At 38.4% G+C, this 26158-nt stretch overlaps 1 protein-coding gene across 1 annotated transcript; it reads left to right on the top strand.

Annotated features, from left to right (window-relative positions):
* Positions 1-223: 223 nt before the first annotated feature.
* Positions 224-25955, top strand: LOC309807120 (E3 ubiquitin-protein ligase RLIM-like; the record flags this gene model as incomplete). Its single annotated transcript, XM_082626369.1, has 2 exons — positions 224-278; positions 24526-25955. 2 exons carry the CDS (start codon positions 224-226, stop codon positions 25953-25955), a joined length of 1485 nt encoding a protein of 494 aa, XP_082482495.1.
* Positions 25956-26158: the final 203 nt, after the last annotated feature.

The following is a 26158-nucleotide window of genomic DNA, read 5'->3' as shown; positions in this document are numbered from 1 at the left end:
AAAAGCTGGTGTTTCCTGGAATTGACCGATTTTCCTTTGTTGTTTGAAAAGCACAAATACTTTGAAAGAATAATGTTAGGTGAGAGAGAGAGAGAGAGGAAACAGAGGAGAGCCATTGAGACTCCAAAGGAAGAGGGATAGATGTCCCTGAGGCTGGAGAGAGGGACATATCTTCATGTAGCAGAAAACTTAAACATTCACTATGGCAATGTGAAAATAGCGCATGTCTCCAGATATACAGAAAGATTTCAGAAACAGTGGTTATGCACTTCGTGCAAGTAATATGGGTTCAGGCACCAACTTTCCTGTTATTCCAGTTTATCAGTGAAGCAGTAGAGTCAGCAGATTTAAAGCCACCATGAAAGTTCAACAAGATGTATCTTTTGTTTAAGGCCCAAATACAGAGCCTCTACCACACTTTCTAGGGTTATTTTAAGCCTCTAGAATGTTCATGTGACCTAATGAAAGAAATGGATTCTTGAATGATGACAAACTGGTAGAGTTTCTTCTTTGCCTGATGGGATGAGGGCTTACATTATTATTAAATTTGAAATAAAAGAAGTAACTAAATGAGCCTCTTCTTGACCAAACACTTGAAATTCACTTTAATGAGAATACCAATATGGTGTTGTAGAATAACAAAATCTCATGCAAGAAGGGAGCCTAGAGATCACTCCATCCAGCCTACCATTTTGTAAATAAGGAACCTGAAATTGATCAAATGTGGACAACTTGCCCGAACTTAATATTCTGGTAATTAATCAAGCTGCGATTCAAACTCAGGTCCTTTGATTCCAGGTCTAGTTTATTTTTCCCATTATATAAGGCTTTGTTTAAATAGATATAATTTTAAAAGTGCATGATACCTTTACTCACTGTGGGACAGTATTCCAACATGAAGGTTTTATTTTTATTTGCCTTTCCTTGAACCTAGGACAGTTGAGGACGACACACACACACACACACACACCACTCAGTAAATCTTCATTGCTTGGACTATCAATCCATTGTTATTTTAGCATTTCCTTCAGAGATATGATGCATCCTAAGAAGGTATATTTTCAAATAGCATATTTCAGATGAATTATCTAAATGTGTGGGGGTTAGTTCCTGAAAATCTATTTCTCAGTTAATTGCTAGTTAATGTTTTTCTATTTTTACCACCTTAATCTGCTATCCTTTACCTGGACTCTTATAAAGGGCCTTCTAAAGTTTCTTCTTGAATCCTTGTTTACTTGTCTATAGGAAACTCCCAATAGATAATCTTTTTTTTTGTGTGTGTGTGTGTGTGTGTGTGTGTGGTACGCAGGCCTCTCACTGCTGTGGCCTCTCCTGTTGCGGAGCACAGGCTCCGGATGCGCAGGCTCAGTGGCCATGGCTCACGGGCCCAGCCGCTCCGCGGCATGTGAGATCTTCCCGGACCGGGGGACGAACCCGTGTCCCCTGCATCAGCAGGCGGACTCTCAACCACTGCGCCACCAGGGAAGCAGCCCCCAATAGATAATCTTACAAAAATAAATTAGATCATTTTTCTCCCATGTTTAAGCCTCCAAACCCAACTCTGCATTGCACTATCCTACTGTAATTGAATAAAATCAATATTTCTCACCATTGACTAAAAAGCTTACATGATATGGCATCTCCCAAATACTCCTTTGTTTGGTCTTCTATGACAAAAATACCATAGACTGTCTTTTTCTGTCTTATATCACTTATATATGGAATCTAAAAAAGCCAAAGTCATAAAAGCAAAGAGTAGAATGGTGGTTTCCAGGGCTGGGGGTGGGGAAATTGGAAAAATGTTGGTCAAATGATATAAACTTGCAACTGGTAGTGATAGATAAATAAGCCCTGGAGATTTAATGCACAGCATAGTGATTACAGTCAACAATACTGTACTATAAACTTCAAAGTTGCTAAGAGACTAGATCATAATTATTCTCACCACAAAAAAATGATAATTGCGTGACATGATAGAGGTGTTAGCTAATGCTACTGCTGGTAATCATACTGCAATATACAAATGTATCAAACCAACAAGTGTACACCTTGCACTTACATAATGTTATATTTCAACTATATCTCAATAAAAAATACTATAGGCTGGGTGGCTTAAACACAAATATTTGTTTCTTATAATTCTGAAGTAGTATTTCCCCTAAATACTACTTCACTATTGAGTTGTAAGATCATCTTACATATCCTGGATGCCAGTCTATGTTATGTATATATCTATATCTATATCTATATCTATATCTCATGAATATTTTCTCTAATCTGTGGCTTGCCCTTTCATTTTCTAATGGTGTCTTTAAAAGTGCAGAAATTTAAAATTTTAATGTAGTTATATATTTTTTTTATAATTATCAAAATGCTATTTTTAAAATTCTGAGGTAACGTGTTTTTAATTATAAATTGAAAAGCAGATAGTATAGGTATGTGATTTTGTATCTCATGCAGAATTTGGCAGTCTGGTAGCTTGTGAATATTTTCTGTTTGTACTATTATTGCATGTATGAATTTATTTACAATAAATATACTTATGTGATACATAGAGAATATTTAAATTGTCAGGATTTGCTATTTCCCCATAACCTTTCTCCTCTCAATACTCTGAGGACTTGAAATGTTTCCTTTCTTAGTTGGTACAAGGCCTTTGTTGAGGTGGGGGGTGGACGGGAGAGAGATACAAAGAATGTAAAGAATACAAATAATAGCCCAGGTTATTCTCTATGAGGAAGAATGAAAGAGGGCAGAGGGGTAAGAAGGATAGGGAACAATAAAGGAAGGGTGAGGACAGGAGAGAAGAGGTAAAAGGAAAGAGCAGTCACTATCAGGAATGGGATTTAGGAAAGGGAGTGTGTAAAAAATCGTTCGGAATCCTAGCTGTGTGCTGCCTCCATCTTTAAAACAAATCAACATGATCTTCAGTGCTTTCTGGAGGTTGGTTTCTGTTTGTGTGCATTATCATACCTAGGCTGTGATATATTTGACATCCTAAATTTTCATGGAGTTTATTTCCCACTCTGACATCTATGTATCTTACTGACACAACTTGAGTACTTCCTACTTTTTCTCATGTCCAATCACCATAAACTCATCAATACAAGGGACTATCATAATGCTTTTGTGATATCCAGATGACTAATCTCCCTATGGACTATAATATTATAGACATCGGGAGACTTGGCATAGCACTCAGGTAAGACAGAGTTTGAGTGTACTTCTGTGTCTGTCAGATAGAAGTAAACTGCTCCATTATCTTTGCTGTTTGATGTGGAGACAACTATTCGCCAGATCAATAGCTGTATATCAGGAGTTAAAGATGTTTTGATTTGTTCCAGGAAAAAAAAGGCCCATAAAATCCAGCAGCTTTGATTAGAATTAGTACCTCATTATCTTATGATAATCAACAATCATTGTCCATGACTTATTTGCCTTTTTTACAGGCCAAACAGATTATTTAAATGGGGCAGGTGATGGAGATTACCATCTGCATGGTTATTTTAGTCTCTGCAAATTCCCCAGATATGTGCTATTGCTATTTTTTGGTATTGTTTTCATGTAGGGACAGTTCCAGGAGCTTCCACTTGGCCCTTCCTATGTATTTTTTTCCAGTTGTGGCAAAATATGCATGACATAAAAGTTACCATCTTAAGCATGTTTAGGTGTACCATTTAGTGGCATTAAGTACATTCACGTTGTTGTGCAACCATCATTACCATTCATCTCCCGGACTTTGTTCATCTTCCCAAACTGAAACTCTGTACCCATTAAAGAACACCTCTCCATTCATCACTGCACCCAGACCCTGGCAATCACCATTCTATTATCTGTCTATATAAATTTGACTACTCTAGTACCTCATATGACTGGAATCACAGTATTTGTGTTTTCGGTTCTGGCTTATTTCATTTAGCATAATGAATTCAAAGTTCATCCGTATCGTAGTGTGTGTCAGAATTTTTTTACCTTTTAAGGGTCATTAATATTCCATTGTATGTATATACTACATTTTGTTTATCCATTCCTCTGTTGATGGACATTTAGATTGTTTCCATCTTTTGGCTACTGTGAATAGTGCTGCTAAGAACATGAAATTACAAACATCTGTTCAAGTCCCTGCTTTTAATTCCTTTGGATATATACTCTGAAGTAGAATAGCTAGATCGTATGGTAATTCTGTTTAATTTTTTGAGGAACTGCAATGGAGAAGGGTTCAGATTTCTACACATCCATGCCAATACTTGTTATTTATTATTGTTTTTAATAATAGCTATCCTAATGGGTGTCAGGCAGTAGCCGTTCTTAATAGCACTTACCTTGTTTGAGAGTTCTGTCATTTTCCAAGTATGTGTACTCCAAAAATATATTCAGATATGGGGAAATATAGAGTAGGTCACTGCACAGGATTTCTAGTGAGGTGAACTTGTGTCAAAATTTCAATTATCACATGGCTTCCTTAAGCCCTATTATGACCTGAAGACCACAGTGATGTTTTGGAACCTCAGGTGTGTAAATTTATCTTAATAATCTCTGAAAAATTCTGAGTTTTCCACTTTTCTTTCTAAACATTCCCCCTGGAAAATTGTAAACCCCTTTGAGGTAGACCTGGAGAAAAAAAAATCACACTCTATACTTTTGACAGTGTTGCAGCAAAGTTTCTGAAGCTGTTGTAGCCACCTGATCTCTGGTTTAGGTCTGGGCGAGGCTGTAATTTTCATTCCTGGAAAATCAATGTAGGTTTCTGCTCATTGTGCTTGAATTTTATTTTCATTTATACACTTCAAGCCTGCTCATCAATGTAATCCCCAGTGTAAATGTGATTAATCTGTTACTGCTGGAAGTCATTTTGAGTGAAAATAGTGCCACTCTGCCCTGCTGACCTTTATGATAATTGCACTCACCTTGTTTCTCATATTAAATGCTACCACTTAACCTCTGCTACTCTGTAACCCCATATTCCTGTTAAAAGCACAGGGGCCATTTCATTGGTGCTATCCCGCATTGTCATCATTAGCCCGCAGAAGACAGATTCCACAGAGGTTTTCAAGGATGCTTGTATTTCTCTCATCAAAGAATGTCTTAATGTCTTGATGAAGAATGTTATCGATGACCTCTGTGGGGGCATAACTGTGGGATAGTTGAGTGGGTTTTACATAATTAATCCACTCCAACATTCTCATTTTAAGTACATGGATTCCTTTGTCTACATTCTGTCAGATAAATTATGGCATCTTGCCCTCTTTGAATGTTGCTGACTATTGAATCTATGTTTCAGTCAGCCAAACAAGCCAACGATTAGAGCCAATTCCATCAGCTAGAGCTAATACTTTGAATCTCAGGTATGTTCTTTATAATAAATTCAACCCCTTCCAACTTTATATTCCATCTTTCTCAGTCTAACACTTATAAAACATATGCCAGGGCTTCCCTGGTGGCACAGTGCTTGAGAGTCCACCGGCCGATGCAGGGGACACGGGTTCGTGCCCCGGTCCAGGAGGATCCCACATGCCACGGAGTGGCTGGGCCCGTGAGCCATGGCCACTGAGCCTGCGCGTCTGGAGCCTGTGCTCCACAACGGGAGAGGCCACAAAAGTGAGAGCCCCGCGTACTGCAAAACAACAAACAAAAAATCCCAACAAACCATATGCCACACACACATTCTACAGGTTTCTGCTGATACACATTAGCAGGATATAGCATTTCTTTTGATGTATATGCTAACTCCTACCAGGGTGGACATTATACTTGCCTCCTGGGGCCTGGTGGAATCTGACTGTAGTTATTAGGATGCAGTAAGTGCTGATGTGGGTGGGTCTTGAGAAAAGTAGAAATTTCCTTGAAAACTAACCTATTTAGATGAGGTCTTTAGAGATATGTTAAGTAAGGGAAGGTTAGTTTCCTCAAATGGGGAGGAAGAAGGGTGGCTTCCTTTGGCGAGGAAACCACAGGAAGATTTGGGTTAAAAATTTTCATATTAATCTGAGTCTGCCTACCTGCACTTATCCTAAATACTCAATATATCCTTATCTTAATACCCAACTCTTCCTGATCAATGTCCTGATATTAATCTGTGAGACTTAGCACAGATGTACCTTGAACTTGCATTTTAATTCTGCAACTCACACTTTTAGATTTGAAACTTGATCCTCAGCCATGTCTGCTGTGTGGCTATAAGACATGAGAAAATTTTAAGGCCCTCAGTGTGGCTCTCTGTGTCTTCCCATGCCTCGATCTGAGAGTTTAAACACCTAACACCTTTTAACATTAAGTGTAAACATTTTCATTTTGTAAGCTCTCTGGTGCTATAAGAAGCAGCTAATGGTCCCCGTGGTGCTTGTAGTTATTACTGCTGTAATAGACAAAATCAGCTGCCGCTTGACATGTAAAAGTATTGTCTTCAACTGGCAATATGTTCAAAGCAAATATTGCTGGTAATTTATTTATGGCTTCCACTACTCGGAAGAAGCACTTGTCTTTGCATTGGCAATGGAGTCACTACTACATTCAAGCTCAAAACCTTATTCCAGAGTCCCATCTTGAGCATCTTTTTCCTGGGATTACTCATGCAGGACAGGAAATCTGCTTCAGGAAGTTTAGAAAGTAGATTTTAATAAAAGGAGCTTGTTTCAAAAGTTATAAAATCTGGAGTCAAATGAAATAGGAAGGCAACCTAGAGTTTGGAAAGACTGAATCCCCTAAGCAGAACGGGAATGAATGTAGAGACTGCTGGTGGGTGCTGGGGACATGGAGGGAGAAGCCCTTGAGCAGGAATTGGACGCATGAGGGAGACGAAGCCTCAGTTGTATGTACAACTCAAAGAAAGAGGGCATTCTGGGTTCTCCCCTATCCCCTTCTTCCAAACTCTCACCAGTCCTTCCTTTCTCAAAATTAATTGGAAGCTAGTTGCCAGTGAATCCTGGGAAACCGAGTTTTCAGGAGTCAGTCCTCTAAAATAAAAATCAGAGCTGGAAAAAGAGAAATAGTCTTTAAAAATTATTCACACAAATATGCCATCCCTTTACAATAACTTCTCACATTCCAGTTCACTTGTTCAAATACCCCACCACTATGATAGTACTTTGACGCAAGTCTGTTTACCCCCTTGCTTTCTCCTGATACTGCCTTTGTATCTCTCCTTACTCTCTTACATTCCAATGTCCATTATCTAATAGTGTGTTTGTCCCTAGCCCTGTTCCAGTGTCTTTTAATTATGCTGGATCAACCCAAACTATTGCTTTCTCTTTTCTTGATCTCCAGCTTTCAAAGTCTTCCCAAGTAAAGTGTATAATAGTTTAGATGGTTTCCTTTATAAATTCATGATCACTAACCTAAAAGGTCCTTTAATATTGCCCTTTAATTCTGCTACATTAATCTGGACCCATCATTTCCCACTCTTTACAGTTTGTTCTCTCTTTCTGCACTATTCTTTGTTTTTTTTAAAAAAATCTTTATTGGAGTATAATTGCTTTACGATGTTGTGTTAGTTTCTGCTGTATAACAAAGTGATTCAGCTATTGCACTATTCTTAAATGGTATGTCCCCACCATTTGCTATAATATCAGGAGATAATCTCTTTTAATTCACAGAAAAGAAAAGAAAAAACATTAGGAGAACTTTCCTGTTAATTAACATAATAGAGTTACTACATCTGCTGCCATCTTTATCTCCTTTGGTAATTTAACAGAACAGAAGCTCTATTCCTACTAAACCCAATTCCCTTACTCCTGATTTGGATTGCATCACCATGCACACTCTAAGGATCCTTATTTTGTTCAATACCTTCTCTAATCTGGATCTTTTCCACTATCTTTTTTAAACATTCTAAAATCTTCCAAATTGGGAAAAATAATAAAGAAGAATAAAGCAAAAAAGAAAAGCAAAACCAAACTCACCTTTCTCCACCTGACTTCTATTACTAATTACCACACTATCTCTTCTTCAAAGGCACAGTTTTTAAAATAATTCTTGAAAATGTTTTTCTATATCTTGGCAATTGTGAATAATGCTTCAATGAACATGAGAGTGCAATCTTTTTGAGATCCTGATTTCAGTTCCCTTATACATATATATACACCACACACACACACATATATCTACATATATATATCTACATATATCCATTCAGAAGTCGGATTGCTAAATCATATGATAGTTCTATTTTTAATTTTTCGAGAAGCCTCCATACTGTTTTCCATAGTGACTATATACCATTTTGTATTCCCACCAAGAGTGTACAAGAGATCCAATTTCTCCATATTCTCCCCAGTACTTGTTACCTCTGTATTTTTGAAAGTAAGCATGCTAACAGGGGTGAGGTGATATCTCTTTGTGATTTTGATTTGCATTGCCCTGATGAATAGCGATGCTGAGTACCTTTTCATATACATTTTGGCCATTCATATGTGTTCTTTGGAAAATGTATATTCAAGTTCTTTGCCCATTTCTTAATCGAGTTATTTGGTTTATTTGCTACTTAGTTGTGGGAATTCCTTATAAATTTTGGATATTTACCCCTTACCAGATATATGATTTTCAAATATTTTCTCCCATTCCATTGGTTATCTTTCCATTCTGTTGGTTGTTTCCTTTGTTGTGCAGGAGCTTTTTATTTTGATGTAGTTCTACTTGTCTATTTTTGCTTCTGTGGTCTGTGCTTTTGGTGTCATAGCCAATAAATCATTGCCAAGATCAATGTCAAGAAGCTTTTCCCAATATGTCTATCGACAGATGAATGGTTCAAAGCATGTAGTATATATTTACAATGGAATATTTTCAACTTTAAAAGAAGAAGGTGGTTCTACCATTGTGGCAACAGGGATGAACCTGGAGGACAATATGCTAAGTAATTAAGCCAGTCACAGAAGGACACATACTGCATAATTCCATTTATATGAGGTATCTAAAATAATCAGACTTCATGGAAGCAGAGAATAGAATGTTGGTTGCCAGGGGCTGGGGAAAGGGAGAAATGGGGAGCTGTTGTTCAACAGGTATGAATTTTCAGTTATACAAGATGAGTAAATTCAAGAAATCTGCTGTACAAATAGTGTCTGTAGTTAACAATAGTGTTAAGCACTTAAAATTAGTTAAGAGGGTCAATTTCATGTTAAGTGTTCTTACCACACACAGAAAAAATGGGACACAAGGAAGCTTTTGGAGGGGACAAATATGTCTATTACCTTGATTGTGTTAATTGTCTCATGGGTTTATGCATATGTCCAAACTCATCAAATAGTATGCATTAAACATGTGCCATTTTTTGTGCATCAGTTGTACCTCCATAAAGCTGTTTAAAAATGTTTATCTATATTTGATATCTTCACTTTATTACTTCCTTCTCATGCTTCAACCCACTCCCAATAGAATCCATCTTTTATTACTCCAATAAAAAGGTACTTCATAAGTTATTTCCAAATCCATGGATGCGATGTGAAAATTTTATCTCCTACTTACTTGACCTGTAAGTAGGATTTGCTTCTGTCTTTGAGACTTGATTTTCCTTGACCCAAAAACTCTTCTGGTTTTCCTTTAATCTCTGTGGCAGTTCATTCTCTATCTTCTTTGCAGGTACGTATCCTTCTCCTCAGACATTAAATGTTGAAATTCTGCAAAATTCAGTTCTAGGCCATTATGTCCTCTCACTCTAGAACTCATAATATGATTTCACAGAAACACACAGCTTCAGTTACCAACTCCATAAAGTTTGGACATTTGTGTACCTGAGACCTCTAATCTGAATTCTGTAAATCCAGTTGCTTATTTAACATCTAAATCTGTTCATTTAAAATATACATAAAGCTAAATACTCATGGTCTCCCTAAACTGCCGAATCTCTCCTCCTTTATTTTCATTTGTCTTAGTGTGTAGTGACATCATTCACCCAGTTGTATAAACCAGGCACCTAACAATAATCCTTGAGTTCAACCTCTCGCATCAGCCACTATATCCTATCCATTATCAATCTTATCCATTTTATCTCCTAGATACTTCCTTAATCTATCTAATGTCCTCTATCTACTCATCGTTGTAGGTGGTAAATTAATGCATGAATATAAATTTCCCTGATTGCTTTGCTTGCTACCTATAGTTTTTATGGCAGAAAAATTTATATAAAAAAAAATCCGGGGTTCCCTGGTGGCGCAGTGGTTGAGAATCTGCCTGCCAATGCAGGGGACAGGGGTTCGAGCCCTGGTCTGGGAACATCCCACATGCCGCGGAGCAACTAGGTCCGTGAGCCACAATTACTGAGCCTGCGCATCTGGAGCCTGTGCTCTGCAACAACAGCGGCCGCAACAGTGAGAGGCCTGCGCACCGTGATGAAGAGTGGGCCCCACCTGCCACAACTAGAGAAAGCCCTCGCACGGAAATGAAGACCCAACACAGCCATAAATAAATAAATTAATAAATTAAAAAATATATATATTGAAAAAATCCGTTCATCTTCCCTATATCTTCCCTTCTGTTCCTCCATCCTCCTGTCCCCATTTCAAGCAAGTATCCAGGACTCCCTAGAAACCTCTTCCTCAGGAAATATGCCATTTCTAAGCATCAAGGTGTGAAGGAGGAGATTACAAGGCAGTTGGAGGATTAAAAGCCATTGAGTACAACAAGCACTGCCTGACACTACCTTGTTACTGGATAGAGCCTTGGAGCTGCACCAACTCATTAGAGGGATGTAGTTGAGAGAGATATAGGGAAGGCATGTAATAGGCATGAGGTATCTATCTCATCAAATATTTCAACATCCCAAACATTATACAGGAACATTTATAAATGGGACATAAAGGTACAGGTGTCCCGGTCTCAGAAGACCAGAAGGACCTCCACAACACTTTCATGTTACAGGGTTTTTATACCACTTTGGCTGTATAAGGTACCTCTAATAATGGCTGAGTCTAAATTCTCTACCTGCTCAGTTATTTAAAGAATTAAATTCATTTAAATCAAGTAAAGTAACAGTAGGTTTATAGCAGCTCATAACTGCTTACTTTTTAAATGTTTTTTATTTATTTATTATTTTTGGCTCTGTGTTGGGTCTTCGTTGCTGCACACAAGCTTTCTCTAGTTGCGGAGAGTGGGGGCTACTCTTTGTTGCAGTGTGTGGGCTTCTAATCACGGTGGCTTCTTGTTGCGGAGCATGGGCTCTAGGTGCGTGGGCTTCAGTAGTTGTGGCTCATGGGCTCTAGAGCGCAGGCTCAATAGTTGTGGCACACGGACTCTAGAGCGCAGGCTCAGTAGTTGCAGAACATGGGCTTAGTTGCTCCGCGGCATGTGGGATCTTCGGGAACCAGGGCTGGAACCCGTGTCCCCTGCATCGGCAGGTGGATTCTTAACCACTGCGCCACCAGGGAAGCCCCTTAAATGCTTACTTTATGTAGAAATGCTGTCACCAATATATGGCAAGAACTTTGCTTGTATAATTTACACTAACTGGTATAATACACCTTCTACAAGAAAACTGAACAAGAATGAACTAGGGAGCAAAACATTTTTATCCTTTGAGCCATTCTGTTTTTAAGGGTTCTTGTAAGCTCTGATGTTTTATATCTGAGAGAAAGAAAAAAAATTTTTTTTAATTGGAAATTTAGAGATTTTTTTTTAAACTTAAAATGAAAGATCTTGGTAGTAATCGAGTGTATAGTATTGTCATGTGTTTTATCATTCAATTTATAGAACTAATTGCCCATGTGTTCTTATAATAGGGGAGGAAAAAATAACGGTTTTAATCCCAGTATAGATATTGCATGATAAAAGGAGAATGATGACCATCTCCATTTCCAAAGGGAGAACAGGAATTCCAAACATGCTATGCCATAAAACGTTTAATTCAGCATTTTAAAATATTTTGAGCATTTTGAACTCAATGTTTTGTAACTTCTAAAAAAGTATAATGTATATACATAATTTCCACACATTTAAAATGAGTTGTTAAATTGTTGAGCCCTGACTTCTTTCTCAAAATTAAGGTATGCTAGTCGGACCTGAGAATAGCCTCCAGAGGGCGACCAAGTTTCATCCCTGCAAACAACTGCATCAAAATTTAACATTGCTTCCAACAAAAGCAAGGACTTTCTAAAGTTAAAATTTGAAAAGCCAGTGATAATAGTTAATCCTTGAAAAAATACCATGACCCAAAGTCTGAATAGCTCTGCAAATATTGGTTGTTTAAGAAGGAGACCACCTCTAATTTGATGGTTTAGTAGAGCAAGGGTCTTTGGATCCAGACAAATCTCACAAAGCTACTAGATCAGCAAAACTTGTCATCAGTTCATGCATGCTCTAATTTTCCTGCTCCCTGAAGTCTACCTATTCTAAGCACCTTGTATTAGCAGGGTTTGGCTCTTGCATTTCAACAGACGTAAGGCCTTAAATTCAAGGGTCAGCTCTACAATTGGTTGATATATTACTTTGTAAACAGAGTTTCATCTACGGAATGGGATAAATATCTTCCTTATGTCTCATTGTTTTGTGAGTATTAAATTAGATAAATATATGAAAACACTTGACACAATGACTGGTAGGTAAACTTACTTTCTGCCCATTTCTTTTGCCCTCCCTTTTTTTCTCCTTAAGTTGAGAAAGATAGGATCTTATTATGTCATTCACTTCAATGTTTTAGTGCTATATCACTCTTCCATTACTTTTCCCCAAAGTATATTTTTAAAAATCTCACAGAAATAAAGTAGTGATTAAGTTTAAATAATTGATATTTCTCAATCCCTAGACAGAAGTATATCTAATAAAAGTAGGTTTGTTAATCCTTGACTGATAATGACTAGAAAATAAAGAAGTATTTCTAATTGGGCAATCCATCCAATTGGCTCTCACCGTGTACCAATGGATTATTATTTTTCTACTTATTTCATCTTTATTAAAGCTACAACACAGAGAACATTAGTTGAGTTAACTTTGTAACTGCCCTTTCTCATTATTCCTGACCTGTATCTAACTAGCAGACAGTTACTTTTGATTCTTCTGAGAAAGTTCCTAAAGCATTGCTTTTCTTTATAAAATAACCTTCCTGAAGGTAATGCTAATTTTAACTACTGATCAAGATGGCCTTAATGTGTCCCTCAGTTTGGCTCAACGTCAGACAGGTTTTTTCTTTACCATAGGCCCTTAACCTCCCTTTTCTGAAAACATTTACTTTAAGAAACTTGAAATTGTAAATTCTTTCTCTGCCCCTTTGAGATGTAAATTTTCTCCTAGTCACTTGATAATTTTCCAACCCAGAAATGTCTTTCTCAAGGACCTGGGAGTCAGCTCTTTGAAATATAACCTTCAAGAAAGGTATTGCCCCTACTTCCCAGTCTCTGTGGGGACTATAGGAGCCTAACTTTGATAAGAGCCAAAGCAAACAGAGATGGTCTAATTATATTGACCAACCTCTTCTCCAGCATCCTCTACTATTTTTCCTACAGCTCATCCTGGCATCTAAAAACTTCCATGCCTTTTGTTTCAGCAGAATGGAGTGCAGTCTCTCTCCTCTATTACAGAATCATCTTGAGTAAAGTACTCCTTGCCTGTGTAACCATCTGGTGCAATTTTTCTTTGACATCACTCCATCACATACTCCAAACTGCCTACCACTTTCAGATTAATCTTATAAAACTTTGTATATGTGCTGCTGAAGTGAGCACAATCTTTATAGAACTTTGAATCACTCCCTATTTCCTGTGGCATGAAGCCCACCATTCAAACTTCTCCACAGTCTTATACCTTCCAAACTCATTAGTGTTCTCTTCCAATTCCTGAATTCTCTCCTCCAATAATATTAGTACATTTTCTTCCTAAACGTGGCTAACATTTCCCCATTTTGAGATTTCATGTCTCTTCTAATTTTTTTTTAATACTTGGAAATTTTATTATACTGTATTTGCCCATAACAAATAAAATAGAAATTGTTTCAAGTCTTTGCAAATAAATTTAATACAGGGTATTAAGAACACCAGTGATGAAACTTCTGAGAAGTAAAGAAGGGCCACCTAGATAATGGAGTGATTAGTAGGAACAGGAATTTACTTTTACCCCTATGCTGGAAAGGCAGAGTTAAGCAGAGGGTTGTAAAGGAGTCCAGGGCCAGGTTAAATGATCATCAATGTCAGACCATACCAGTTCTGTCTCATTGGAGTTGGAGCCGTGGAAGTTACAAAGTTGCTGCTGGAGAATCTTCACAAAGTAGGGGAAGAAAGGGAGAAATCTCGTAGCTTATCCCTAAACTCCCATATACCATCAGTTGCTTCTTTTTGGCTGCGCCTGATCAGAAGTAGGCTGCCTGTATGAGTCTGCTATCATGTGATACAAAACAGATTCAAGAAGGAACAATGACTAAATTCAAGAAAAAGCAGCCCAAAACTAGTATTTTTGCTTGAATGTTGTGCAACAGTCTGTATTTTTTCTAACTTTATTGAGATGTAATTGACATATAGCATTGTGTAAGTTTAAGGTGTACAATCTGTTGGTATGTTACATGTTGTGAAATGATTACCACAGCGGAGCTAGTTAACACAACTCCGTTACCTCGCATAAATAACATTTTTTTTTTCGGTGAGAACATTTAAGATCTACTCTCTTAGCAACTTTAAAGTATATAATACAGTTCTGTTAACCTCAGTCACCATGCTGTAGATTAGATTCCCAGAAATTCATGTGCTAACTGGATATTTTACCCTTTGGTCAACATCTCCCCATTTCCCCCAACCCCAACCCCTGGCAACAACCATTCTATTCTGTTTCTCTGGGTTTGGCTGTTTTAGAGTCTACAATTTAGTTATATCATACAGTATTTATTTTTCTCTCTCTGACTTATTTCACTCATCATAATGCCCCAAGGATCCATAAATGTTGTTGCAAGTGGCAGGATTTTCTTCTTTTTCATGGCTGAATAATATTCCATCTATGTACGTACCACATCTTCTATATCCGTTTATCCATGCATGGACACTTTGGTTGTTTCCATTTCTCGGCAAATGTGAATAATGCTGCAATGAATGTGCGAGTGCAGATATCTCTTTGAAATAGTGATTTCATTTTCTTTGGATATATATATATACCCAAAGCAGGATTGCTAACGTATGGTAGTTTTCTTTTTAATTTTTTGAGGAGACTCCATATTGTTTACCATAGTGGCTGTACCAATTTACATTCCCACCAACAGTGCACAAGGGTTTCCTTTTCTGCATCCTTGTCAACATTTGTTACCTCTTAGTCTCTTTGAGGTGATATCTCTTTGTAGTTTTGATTTGCATTTCCCTGGTGATTAGTGATGTAGAGCATCTTTTCATGAACCTGTTGGTGATTTGGATGCCTTCATTGGAAAAATTTTTATTCAGTTCTTCTGCCCAAGTTTTAATTGAATTGTTTGAGATTCTATATCTATCTATCTATATCTATATCTATCTATATATATATAGATATATAGCCATTGTATGAGTTCCTCATATATTTTGGATATTAACACCTTATCACATACATGATGTGCAAATATTTTCTCCCATTCTGTAGCCCACCCTTTCGTTTTGTTGATTGTTTATTGTTCTGTGTAGAAGCTTTTTAGGTTGATGTAGTTATATAACAAGTTGTATATCACAAGTTATACAACAAGTTGTATTTCTCTTGGTGATTTTAAGATTCCCTTGTTATCTTTAACGTTGACATTTTAATTTTCATATTTCTTGGTAGGGATCTCTTTAGGTTGATCTGCTTTGGAGCTCTCTGGGCTTCCTGTATCTGGATGTCTGTTTCTTTCCCCAGGTTAGGAAAAGTTTTCAGATATTATTTCTACAAATGTTTTCTGCCCCCTTTTCTCTTCTCCTTCTGGAGTTCCTATAAGGTGAATGTTATTCCATTTGATGTGCCATAAATCCCTTAAGCTATATTCATTATTTTCATTCTTTTTTCTTCCTTATTCTCTGATTGGATGAGTTCCTCTGACCTGTCTTTGAGTTCACCTATTCTTTCTTGTGCTTCATCTACTGTATTTCTAAGTTCAATTATTGCATTCTCCAGTTCTGTGACTTCTATTTGGAACTTTCTTATATCTTCTGTTTCTTCGTTGAAGTTCTCACTGTTTTCATCCATTTTCCTTCTGAGTTCAGTGAGCATTTTTATGACCATAACTTTGAACACTTTATCAAGTAAATTACTTATGTTCATTTCATTAAGATTTTTCCCTGAGGTTTTATTTTGTTCTTTTTTTGGAGTATAGTCCTCTCTTTCTTCATTTTGCTTGACTCTCTGTGTTGGTTTCTATGCATTAAGTGAAATAGCCACATCTCCCAGTCTTGAAGAGCTGTGTGACAGATGAACCTTGTCATTTAACCCTGTCTACTCTTGGTTGCCTCTCAAATCTTTGTGATTGTCTAAGCAGTTTATTTTTAATAGACCTGGCACACCATCCCAGCAGTTGAGGGTGTGCCAAGACAAATGAGCAACCCAAAGTGGAGGATCTCAGGCAGTACCTAGATTCAGGTTGATAGGAAGCCAGAAAATTTGGTAACAGCTTTTAAAGAATGCAAATATATTTAGCCTTGTGAGATTGCAAGTGTAAGCCCTGCTGCGCCCCAGAAGCAAGCAATCTGAAGGTGTTCCCCGGGGAGCAGTCACAAGAAAACAGTGCTTCAGATAAGTGTACAAGCTCCATTCTGGGAGATACCAGTGAACTGTAGTAAGGCAGAGTGAGGGTGGAGAGATGGCACCCCCAGCCTACCTTCCCTGAGAGCACATCCGTAGCCTCTAGATGTGTGCTGAACCTGAAGTCTGCTCTTAAGTCTTGTCCCTACTAGCAAATAGGCTTTTTTCATGTAAAGGCTGGGGCTGTGTCTCAGTCTGATGTGTAGTGGTACATCCTGGGGGTGGTATCCTGCCAAGAACTGTCTCTCCAATTGTTACAGTCCCATGGGACCCAGAAAAGAAATCCCTCCTGACCTCCAGAGCCAGGTGATCAAGGAGCATCCCCTGAGTGGAGGCCACAAAAATGGGATCTCCTGTCTTGGAGATTCTGGCTCTCTGGAGCACATCAGAAGGAAAGTGTGAAGATGATGCTTACTGGCTGAGTGAGGCGGTGGGAAGAGTGCAAAGATGACACCATTTGAATAAAGGGAAAGAGGGAAAAGAAAAAAAGAAAAAGAAGAAGAAAATATATATATATAGCAAGACAGAGGAAGAGCAGGGAAGAAGGAGCCAGCTGGCTGGAGCACAAAGTTGTCACCTGCAGGAAAGGAAAAAGGGGAAAAAAGATGGCACCTTTCAGTTTTATCAAGGCAGAGAGAGAGCAGGAAGATGGCACCTGCCAGCCTCTGTCCCTGGGGAGTATTTCAGCAGGCCCCTGTTCCTCAGATTAATGCTGTAAAATTGGGAAGTGAGTCTCTTTCACAAAAAGTCAGAGTGCTTTTCAAACAAACAGAATATTATTTATGTATATGTAAGTTTATTTATTTATTACAATAATCTAGGAGGTAAGACTTTACAAATAAACAAATGTGCAGAAGTATGAACTAACTTGCTTGTGAATAACAGACCTTGAGCATGCCTCAGAGAAAGTGTGTAAAATGGCTCAAAACTAGAGAAAGCATAGAAGCAAACTAACCACTGACACGGCACTAATAGAAAAGCTATCAAAAGTCTAAATCTGGGCTTCCCTGGTGGCGCAGTGGTTGAGAGTCCGCCTGCCGATGCAGGGGACATGGGTTCGTACCCCGGTCTGGGAAGATCCCACATGCCGTGGAGCGGCTGGGCCTGTGAGCCATGGCCGCTGAGCCTGCACGTCTGGAGCCTGTGCTCCACAGTGGGAGAGGCCACAACAGTGAGAGGTCCATGTACTGCAAAAAAAAAAAAAAAAAAAAAAAAAAAAAAGTCTAAATCTGAGCAGAACCAGGAAGAAAGGAAATCATAAGAGGGATGAGACCTTGCTAAATAAATACATTTTTATTTCCATAATTAGAGGTAAGAATAAGGAAGAGATGAAACTAATTCCTAGTGTCAAGCCTATGTAAGTGGAAAGGGTGTGATTTCAATTAACAAGAATTTCGTGTTTAGATTCAAAACAAGTATTTGTGTCAAAGAACCAATTCCAGTAGATTCCATGAGACATGCATATTTATATTCATTTTTCTGCATCAATGCTTTCAAGCTTTTATCCCATCCTTCTGGTGGGAAAGAAAAAGACATAAATATATGAAATATCTTATCAAGCTTTAATTATGTTTACTTCTTGATTTAAAATTACTCTTTATTAAGTTAAAACGAAGATATTCTAGACTAACTCCAAAGCAGAATTGAAATGGCACACGAAAATGATCAAACATGATTCAAGCATCTCATTTAACTGAGATTTTACTACGTTTGTGTAATGATGTCTAAAATTGTGTTTTCATTAAACATAGCGGAGTAGAGCGAAACAGGGAGAGTCATCCTATAGACCTTGTTTGAATCTAAACATATTATCTATTACTGTAACTTTGAGAAAATCACTTAATTTGCATCAGCCTCAATGCCTTTATCTCTGAGAATAGTAATACCTATCTTGCATGGGGCTTTGGATCAAATAAGTTAAAACACAAGCAGAGTGTCTAGCAATTACAGTTGCTCACTAAATAGCTCTTAATATTACCAATGGTCTCTGATGTGGGAAAACTATTACATAATAAAAAGATCCTTAATCGGGTATCTTTAAAATCAGGCTGAATGCAAAGAACTTCAGATTTTATGTCCTCCCTTTTTTTATTTTTACCCAGAGAATAATGCAATTCAGAAAACAGAGGGAGAGATTAATTTACACTTCAACTGAAAAGTCATCATTATAAGATTTTTTTCATCATGTGCTATAGTACATTAAATATAACCATAAAATCTTTGTTACCTCTCTATTGAAAGGTAGAATGTGGTGTCCCACTTCTTGAGTATGGGCTGATACAGTGGCTTATTCAATCAACAGAATGCAAGAGAAAAGGTGTTCTTGCACTTGTGAGGTTAAGTCATAGGAAGACTTACAGATTCCAGCCAAGTCTCTTGAGATGTTTACTTTGGGTGAAGCCACTCACTATGTAAGAGTTCAACTACTTTGAGATATCCAGGTTGCTAAGACTCCAAAACTACACCGAGAAATTTCATGGAGAAAGACAGAGACAGAGAGAAAAACAGCCCCAGATTTTTCAGCCTGTGCAGCCCAACTCAAGCCCCAGATTTGTGAATGAAGATGCCATCTTGGTTGGACATTTCAGCACCAAAAGATGTGACTCAAAGAAAACTTAGCCAGAACCAAGGCCCCAGACATATGACACCAGTCAAGTTGTCTAATCTATCTCCAATCATTCAAGCCAACAGAGCTGAGGCCCAGTCATGATGGAGCAGAGATGAGCCATCCCCAGTATTCTTTATCTTTATTCTTAGCTCACAAAGTCCTGATTATAACAGCATGGTTTCTACTGTATCTACCACTGCATTTTGGAATGGTCTGTTATACTGCAATAGGTATCTGGAATATATGTCTTGATCATTTCTTATAGTTCTAAAGCCACGGAACTCCTTTTACCCATATTAAGGGAGAATGCTATCTCTTGCTTATTTTCAGTCTCCCTTTGAGTCATAGAATCTGTTCAGAAGCTTCCTTGGACAGAGTCAGTAAAAGAAAACTCTTGATTACAAAACTCCATTATTACAACCAGGATAAAAGAACAGCCAAATCTGCTCACACACACCCCATTTTTTCACCACATCATAAACAATGGATTGGCCAAATTTTTAAGTGCTTGACTCTGTTTGAAAGTAAGCAACTTTCCATCTTCAACCTCTTCCCCTCCAACTCAACTTAGAGTGATGCTCTAGTCAACCTCCGGACTTCCTGATGCACCTCCCATCTCTGAAATGAGAAGTGAAGAAAAAACATCTTCAGAAGACTTCTGATATCAAGACAAGGGATAGAACAAAGGCCAAAGCAGCAATATTGTCATCCAGAGGAAAAACTACTGAACCTACACTGCAATACTCAGAAGGAAATTCAAGACATGAGAGAACTAAGTGTAAAGCACAGCTATATTGGTGGTTTCTATTTAAATAATCAAGGTCAATAAGTAGGTCTCTGGGATGATGATCCCTATACCCTGTTACTTGCACCAGAATTGGGACATAACCAGGAACAAATAGTTCAGGAAGCTAGAGTCATTGACACTGAGAGCCAACTACAGGGAACACCAAACATCTGGGGCTATTAGTTCATGTGCTTCTGTACCTAAATTTGGAAGGACTGTAAGACTTCCTGAATCTTCAGGTAACTTGCATACTATTCTAATCATAAGCAATCATGCTCCCTCTTAAGCTAAACCATACAACTTCAGAATCAGGTGTTACTTCTTATTGGTACCACTGTCCACTAAGCAAAGACAGAAATACAGAAGTAATCCTGACCCCTGCCTTTCCCTCATATATTCCCCCTCCCCACTTTTCCCTCTTTCCCACATATTACTAGGTTTAATCAGTTCTGCTGCCTAGAGATCTGTTAAAGTCCTTCATTGTAATCATATTCCTTTGCCCTGATTCAGATCCTTGTCATCACTAGCCTAGGCTGCCCTCTATCTATTTCTGACCCTCCCATCTGAACTGTTGCCCTTCATATTCATCCTCAACACTACTATCAATATTATTTCTAAATTGCAAATTTGACCATCAACTGTCTAAAGACTTCAACATCTTTCCATTGCACTAATGATAAAGTCCAACTTCTAAACATGTCATAAAGGTCTCGATTTTTTGGCCTTGCTCTGCCAATTTAACTAATGTCTTTTTTTAGTAATTAAAATCTACTATCCTTGTTGTTTTACGAGTGTTAGCAGTTGCTGTTCTCACTTTTGAAAATATTTCCCCCTTTCATTCACTTAGAAAACTCCTATTCATCCTTTAAAACCCAAATGCAGTGAAACCGATTTTCTCTCTCACTCAAATCACTTTCTCCTCAAAACTGTAATTTTACCTCTGTGTAGCTCAATTGTGTGTTATACTCTAATGACAACAGATTCTTAAATATACTCATCTTTGTATCTTAATATCCGATAATATGACTGGCATTTAACAAACGCTAAACATACTTGACACTTGAATTGATTGAATTGAATTAAACTGAATCAATCACTCTCAAGAACACTAACGATTGTGAGGGTTTCCTGCATCAAGAGTACAAATCGCGCTGAATTTTCATAATACTGCTAGTTTTTTTTTTTTTCTTTTTTTTTTTCTTTTTTTTCTTTTTGCGGTATGCGGGCCTCTCACTGTTGTGGCCTCTTCCGTTGCGGAGCACAGGCTCCGGATGCGCAGGCCCAGTGGCCATGGCTCACGGGCCCAGCCGCTCCGCGGCATATGGGATCCTCCCAGACCGGGGCACGAACCCGTAACCCCTGCATCGGCAGGCGGACTCTCAACCACTGCGCCACCAGGGAGGCCCCAATACTGCTAGTTTTGATTGAGGCACAGCAAACAAGTTTACAACAGATTTCCCCTGTGAAAAGAATAACTTCAGTAAAAGATAACAAATACACTCAGAAGTCCATAAAGGAGGCAGGGTAGTCTAGGGGATTCTGTTCTCATCCAAAGTCTTGCTGAGATTTGATTCAGAGGGGAAAGATTGATTTTTCTAGCTTAAGTTAAACGAGGCATGGAACAAATGTCAAAAGCAGGACATAGACTTAGATTCTTCACCGTCACACCAGTAAAGTTACCATCCTTCCATCTCCTTGAGAACAAACAAGAAAGCCTGCTGTGGACCGTGAACAAAACAACAACTGTGAATTTACACAGCTCCTTAAACTTCTAAGCTGTGTACTGAGAGTGAATTAGAGGTCTCCTCCAGATAGCATTGCAAATGAGCATTATTTTATTTTCACCAAGCCTTTCAGGTGATACATGCGACAAAATCAGCAAAGTCAGTACTCACTGTGGCAGACAAAGTAACTATTATGTATCTGTCTTAAAAGTTCCTGTGATGTTCTGGCTAGTTTTGCTTAAGTACTATTTATAATATTTATGAGAAAGGAGGACAAAAATGAACCTGATGCTTTTGTGGAGAAGGAATTCCCTGGCTGAGCAGAAAAGCCTGCCAAAGTTTTGGTGTTTCTTGTTTGTTTGAAACAAGACTGAAGGACCATATAATGCAAGATGAAGCCATTAACAGTTCAAAGGGAGAGGACACACTAAAGAGACTCAGCCAGGGCCCTGGTAAATTATCAAAAATTGTGGGCTTTCTTAGTGAGAGTCTAGGATTTGAGAAATTCATGAGGAGAAAAGGCGGAGGTCCCTGGGCACCTGAAAATGAGAATTGTTGCATTGAACTAGGCTGACTTTGGCATGGCATTTTGAAGAAGGCAGTCATATGGAATGTAACGAATAAATAGAGCATATCAGAGCCTGAAAACCTGAGAATAGGCTCCTGTGGGTGAAACGAGGTGAAGCACGGTGCTTGGTACACTATAAACCCTCAGTAACATTGGCTGGTTTTGAATGAAATGAAACCTAACCTGAATCCAGTCCCTACTCGGTAACAGCGGGGAAGATAATGGGTGCCTAGGCAACGTCTAGCAAGTTCTGGGCTAGGGGCGGCTCCCAACTGTTGCGTCACCAGGGGCCACAGAACTGAGTCGGGAAGGGAGAAGGGAGGAATCTGTGCAGAGGGTCATCCGACTGAGTCGGAACCGGACACTCTGGCAGGAAGTAGAAAGCGAAGAAAACGAAACGACCATTGGTGAATTTCAACACCACGTCGTGAATTTCAGATAATTTTCCACTTGTTTATTAAGGTGGAAAACTCGGATTCCAACGATGAAGGAGATGGAGTTTCGGCCCAACACATAAGTCAAACGGACCGATTGGTTCGGGAAGAAGATGTCTCCAGGTTCGTAAATAACCTGAGTGAAGAAGATTACGAACTTATGAGAGACAACAATCTTCTAGGCATTCCAGGTGAAAGTACGGAAGAAGAGTTGCTGAGAAGACTTCAGCTAATCAAAGAAAACGCCCCACAAGACTCAGATGAAAATACAGGTATATTTTGCTTTTGGAGGGAATCGGATGGGATGAATAAGGAACTTCATAATAGGAAATAGTAACTTCATAATAGTAAATAGTAAATTATACAGAAGTGACTTACATTAATTTGGTAAGTAACTTCTCATAAAAAGAACTGGCATTTACTTGATTTTTGGTGAGAATGTCAAGGTATGTTTGTTTGTTTTCCTGATTCACATTTGGGTTGTTTTAATTGGGAAACAGTGCAAAGTAGCCTATTTGTATTTTTCTTGGTTTTCTACCTCAACTGAAAGTCCCTCCTACATCCTGAATTATTTTTTCTACATAGACATGTAAAAAAAGCAAACAGAAATATTCTCCACTGGGGACAATTGTGCTCTCTTCAACACCTGGGGACATTTGACAATGGCTAGAGATATTTTTGGTTGTCACAGGGGAGGCATGGGTGTTACTAGCATCTAGTGGGCAGAGGCCAGGGATGCTGCCAAAGATCCCACAATGCACAAGGATAGCTCCCCAAAACAAAGAATTGTCCAGCACCAAAATGTCAGTAGTGCTAAGGCTGAGAAACCCTGCTCGGAACTCAGGTCTGGTGCCTTCCCTTCCAGTGTGAAGTAGAGGATTTTGCTGTCTAATGAAGAGGATACTATAATACTTTGGCTCTTGAATATGGTCTTATATGTACCATGCTAGGTTCAGTCTATTCATTTGATCTGACCTTCAATTTAATGTCAATTAAAAATCTTGGTAACATTAAGAAGTATTCAAAATGCAAACACTTTTAAACCTATAAAACTTGTTTATGTTTGGGCAATAACCTTATATTTTAAAACAGCTTATCTATTATCAAAAGCACATAAGTGAAGAGCCTACAAGTAGTCATGTTGGAGACTAATGGAAATTAGACAATAATGTAAATTGAACTAAACTACTAGCATTGTACCTTAACTGGTGTTTACCTTGTTTAATTGCATTAGTGTTTTGACAGTGGACTGAAAAAAAAGTCTCTTGACATTCCTCTGACAGTGGTACACAGGGCTGTGTATATGATGAAGTACTGAAACACAGACTTCCTCTGGATTCCCTTTTTAAAAAATTCTCTAAGTTTATCTAGGATTAGCTCACTCTTTTTGGATGGAATCGAAACTTTTCTACCTTTACTTATAAATCTACACAGTGCAGTTTATAAAATATTAACTCTATAAATGTGAAATCAGTTGAAAACATCTGAGTATTTAAGTTCTCATTTTTTGTTTGTTTTTGAAACAAAGTTTCAGAGTGCTATTTTATGATGGTTCTAATTTTGGTGTTTTTTTATGCACCCTCCCCATTTTTTTTGTTAACAAACAGAGGAGACTCTTCAGATGACGTGTCTAGTGGTGACTCTCTAATAGACTGGCTTAACTGTTCTGGACAAACTGAAAATATGACAAGTGGACAAAGAGAAAAACAATCTTGGAGAGAAGAGCCAAATTAATCCTAAAAGTGATCAGTTCATATTCAGTTTAGAAATAAATGCTAACCTTGATAATGGGAGTCCAAATCCAGAGAATGAATATGTAGCGTCTGCAAGACTTCCCAGAAGAGAAAATATGGAAGACAGCCAAAGGCAAGTGGAAAGTCCACAATCTGAAACAATATTTACAAGACCATCTATGTCTGAACAAGATACAACTGAAACATTAATGGAATTCCCACCTACCACAAGTCAGAGACGAGCAAGAAGTAGGAGCCCAGAGTATCGGAGAACCAGAGCAAGAATTGAAAGTTGGTCGCCTCCACGTTCACTTAGGGAAATTGTCCAAAGACTTAATCATAGTATACCCTCTCAGAATTTTGAGCAGCCTCTGCTAAGTGAGAATGCGAAATTTTCTAGAACTGAGCACCAAGAAATATTGACACAGCAAATGACTGGATTTGAGTTGCAAAATAGCGGTCTTATTGAAACTTCTAGAACAAGGAATGCCGTTCATGGAGAAAATTCTCCAGATACAACCAGCAGTGGTGAATCTTGGGGAATGAGGGAAATATATCCAACCATACTCTTCAATCTTGAAGTAGGACAAGTTCATTCTGGAGTATATTCTCAGAGAGACAGCAGAGCTAGTAGAACTCAGTTAACATCTGAGACACCAAACAACACTGTCACTTCTGAAAGTGAACGAGGACTGAGGCATATGTATTCACATTCTGAGCAGGCAGGTGTGAGAGCTTATGTCAATACCATTAGAAATCCCGTTTGCAGAACGTTAAATACTAGCTTAAATGATACAACATCTGTTCCAACTCAGAGCACGTTAAGGCAGACAATGACAGAATTTAGTAACTCAAATAACCTTATGGACAGTGACAGTAATTTAGAGCATAGTGTCTCACCTCCAAGTCAAAACATGGAATGGCTAGAGTCACCTAATGGTAGTAGTAGTGGTACATTTGGTTCCGATTCAAATGCTAGCTATGATACCCATTCAAGTTCCACACTGAGTTGGCATTCAAGCCCCAATTGTACGTCTAGTTCCAGTTCTAGTCCTATTTCTGGTTCCAGCTCAAGTGATGAAAATTCAGGAATTAGATCACTGATGTTTGAAGGCATTGAAGAAACAAACTTATCATCAGAGACCAGCCAAGGGGGTATACAAATTAGCCTAATAATATCTGATGAAAGTGACTCTGGGTCCTCCCATAATCTGCAAACTACAGGACTCACCAAAGCACAGATTGACAGCTTGGCTGTAAGATCTTTTGGTGAAAATGATGCACTAAAAGCCTGTAGCATTTGCCTTACAGAGTACACAGAAAACAGCAAGCTTCGCATACTACCTTGCTCCCATGAATATCACATTCACTGCATTGATCGCTGGCTGTCTGAGAACTCTACGTGTCCGATTTGTCGTAGGCAAGTAGTGGATTCCAATGAGAGTGAAAATCCTGATCGATGAATTCTCAGCTATATAAAGTGTTATAGGGCTTCCCTGGTGGCGCAGGGCTTGAGAGTCGACCTGCCGACGCAGGGGACTGACAATAAAAATTAATTTCACACCACAGCAGTTCACTGAATTTCAATAGAAACTTAGCATGTGCACTGGGTTGGGATGTTCCTGATTCCATGGGAGAAATGTCTTAATATGATATAATGAATCTA

Source organism: Mesoplodon mirus (genome assembly GCF_964341445.2).
Source record: "Mesoplodon mirus genome assembly, chromosome: 1".
In the NCBI taxonomy this organism is placed as follows: Eukaryota; Metazoa; Chordata; class Mammalia; order Artiodactyla; family Ziphiidae; genus Mesoplodon; species Mesoplodon mirus.
The sequence above is the reverse complement of the archived record's forward strand: the minus strand, read 5'-3'. Positions and strand labels throughout refer to the sequence as shown.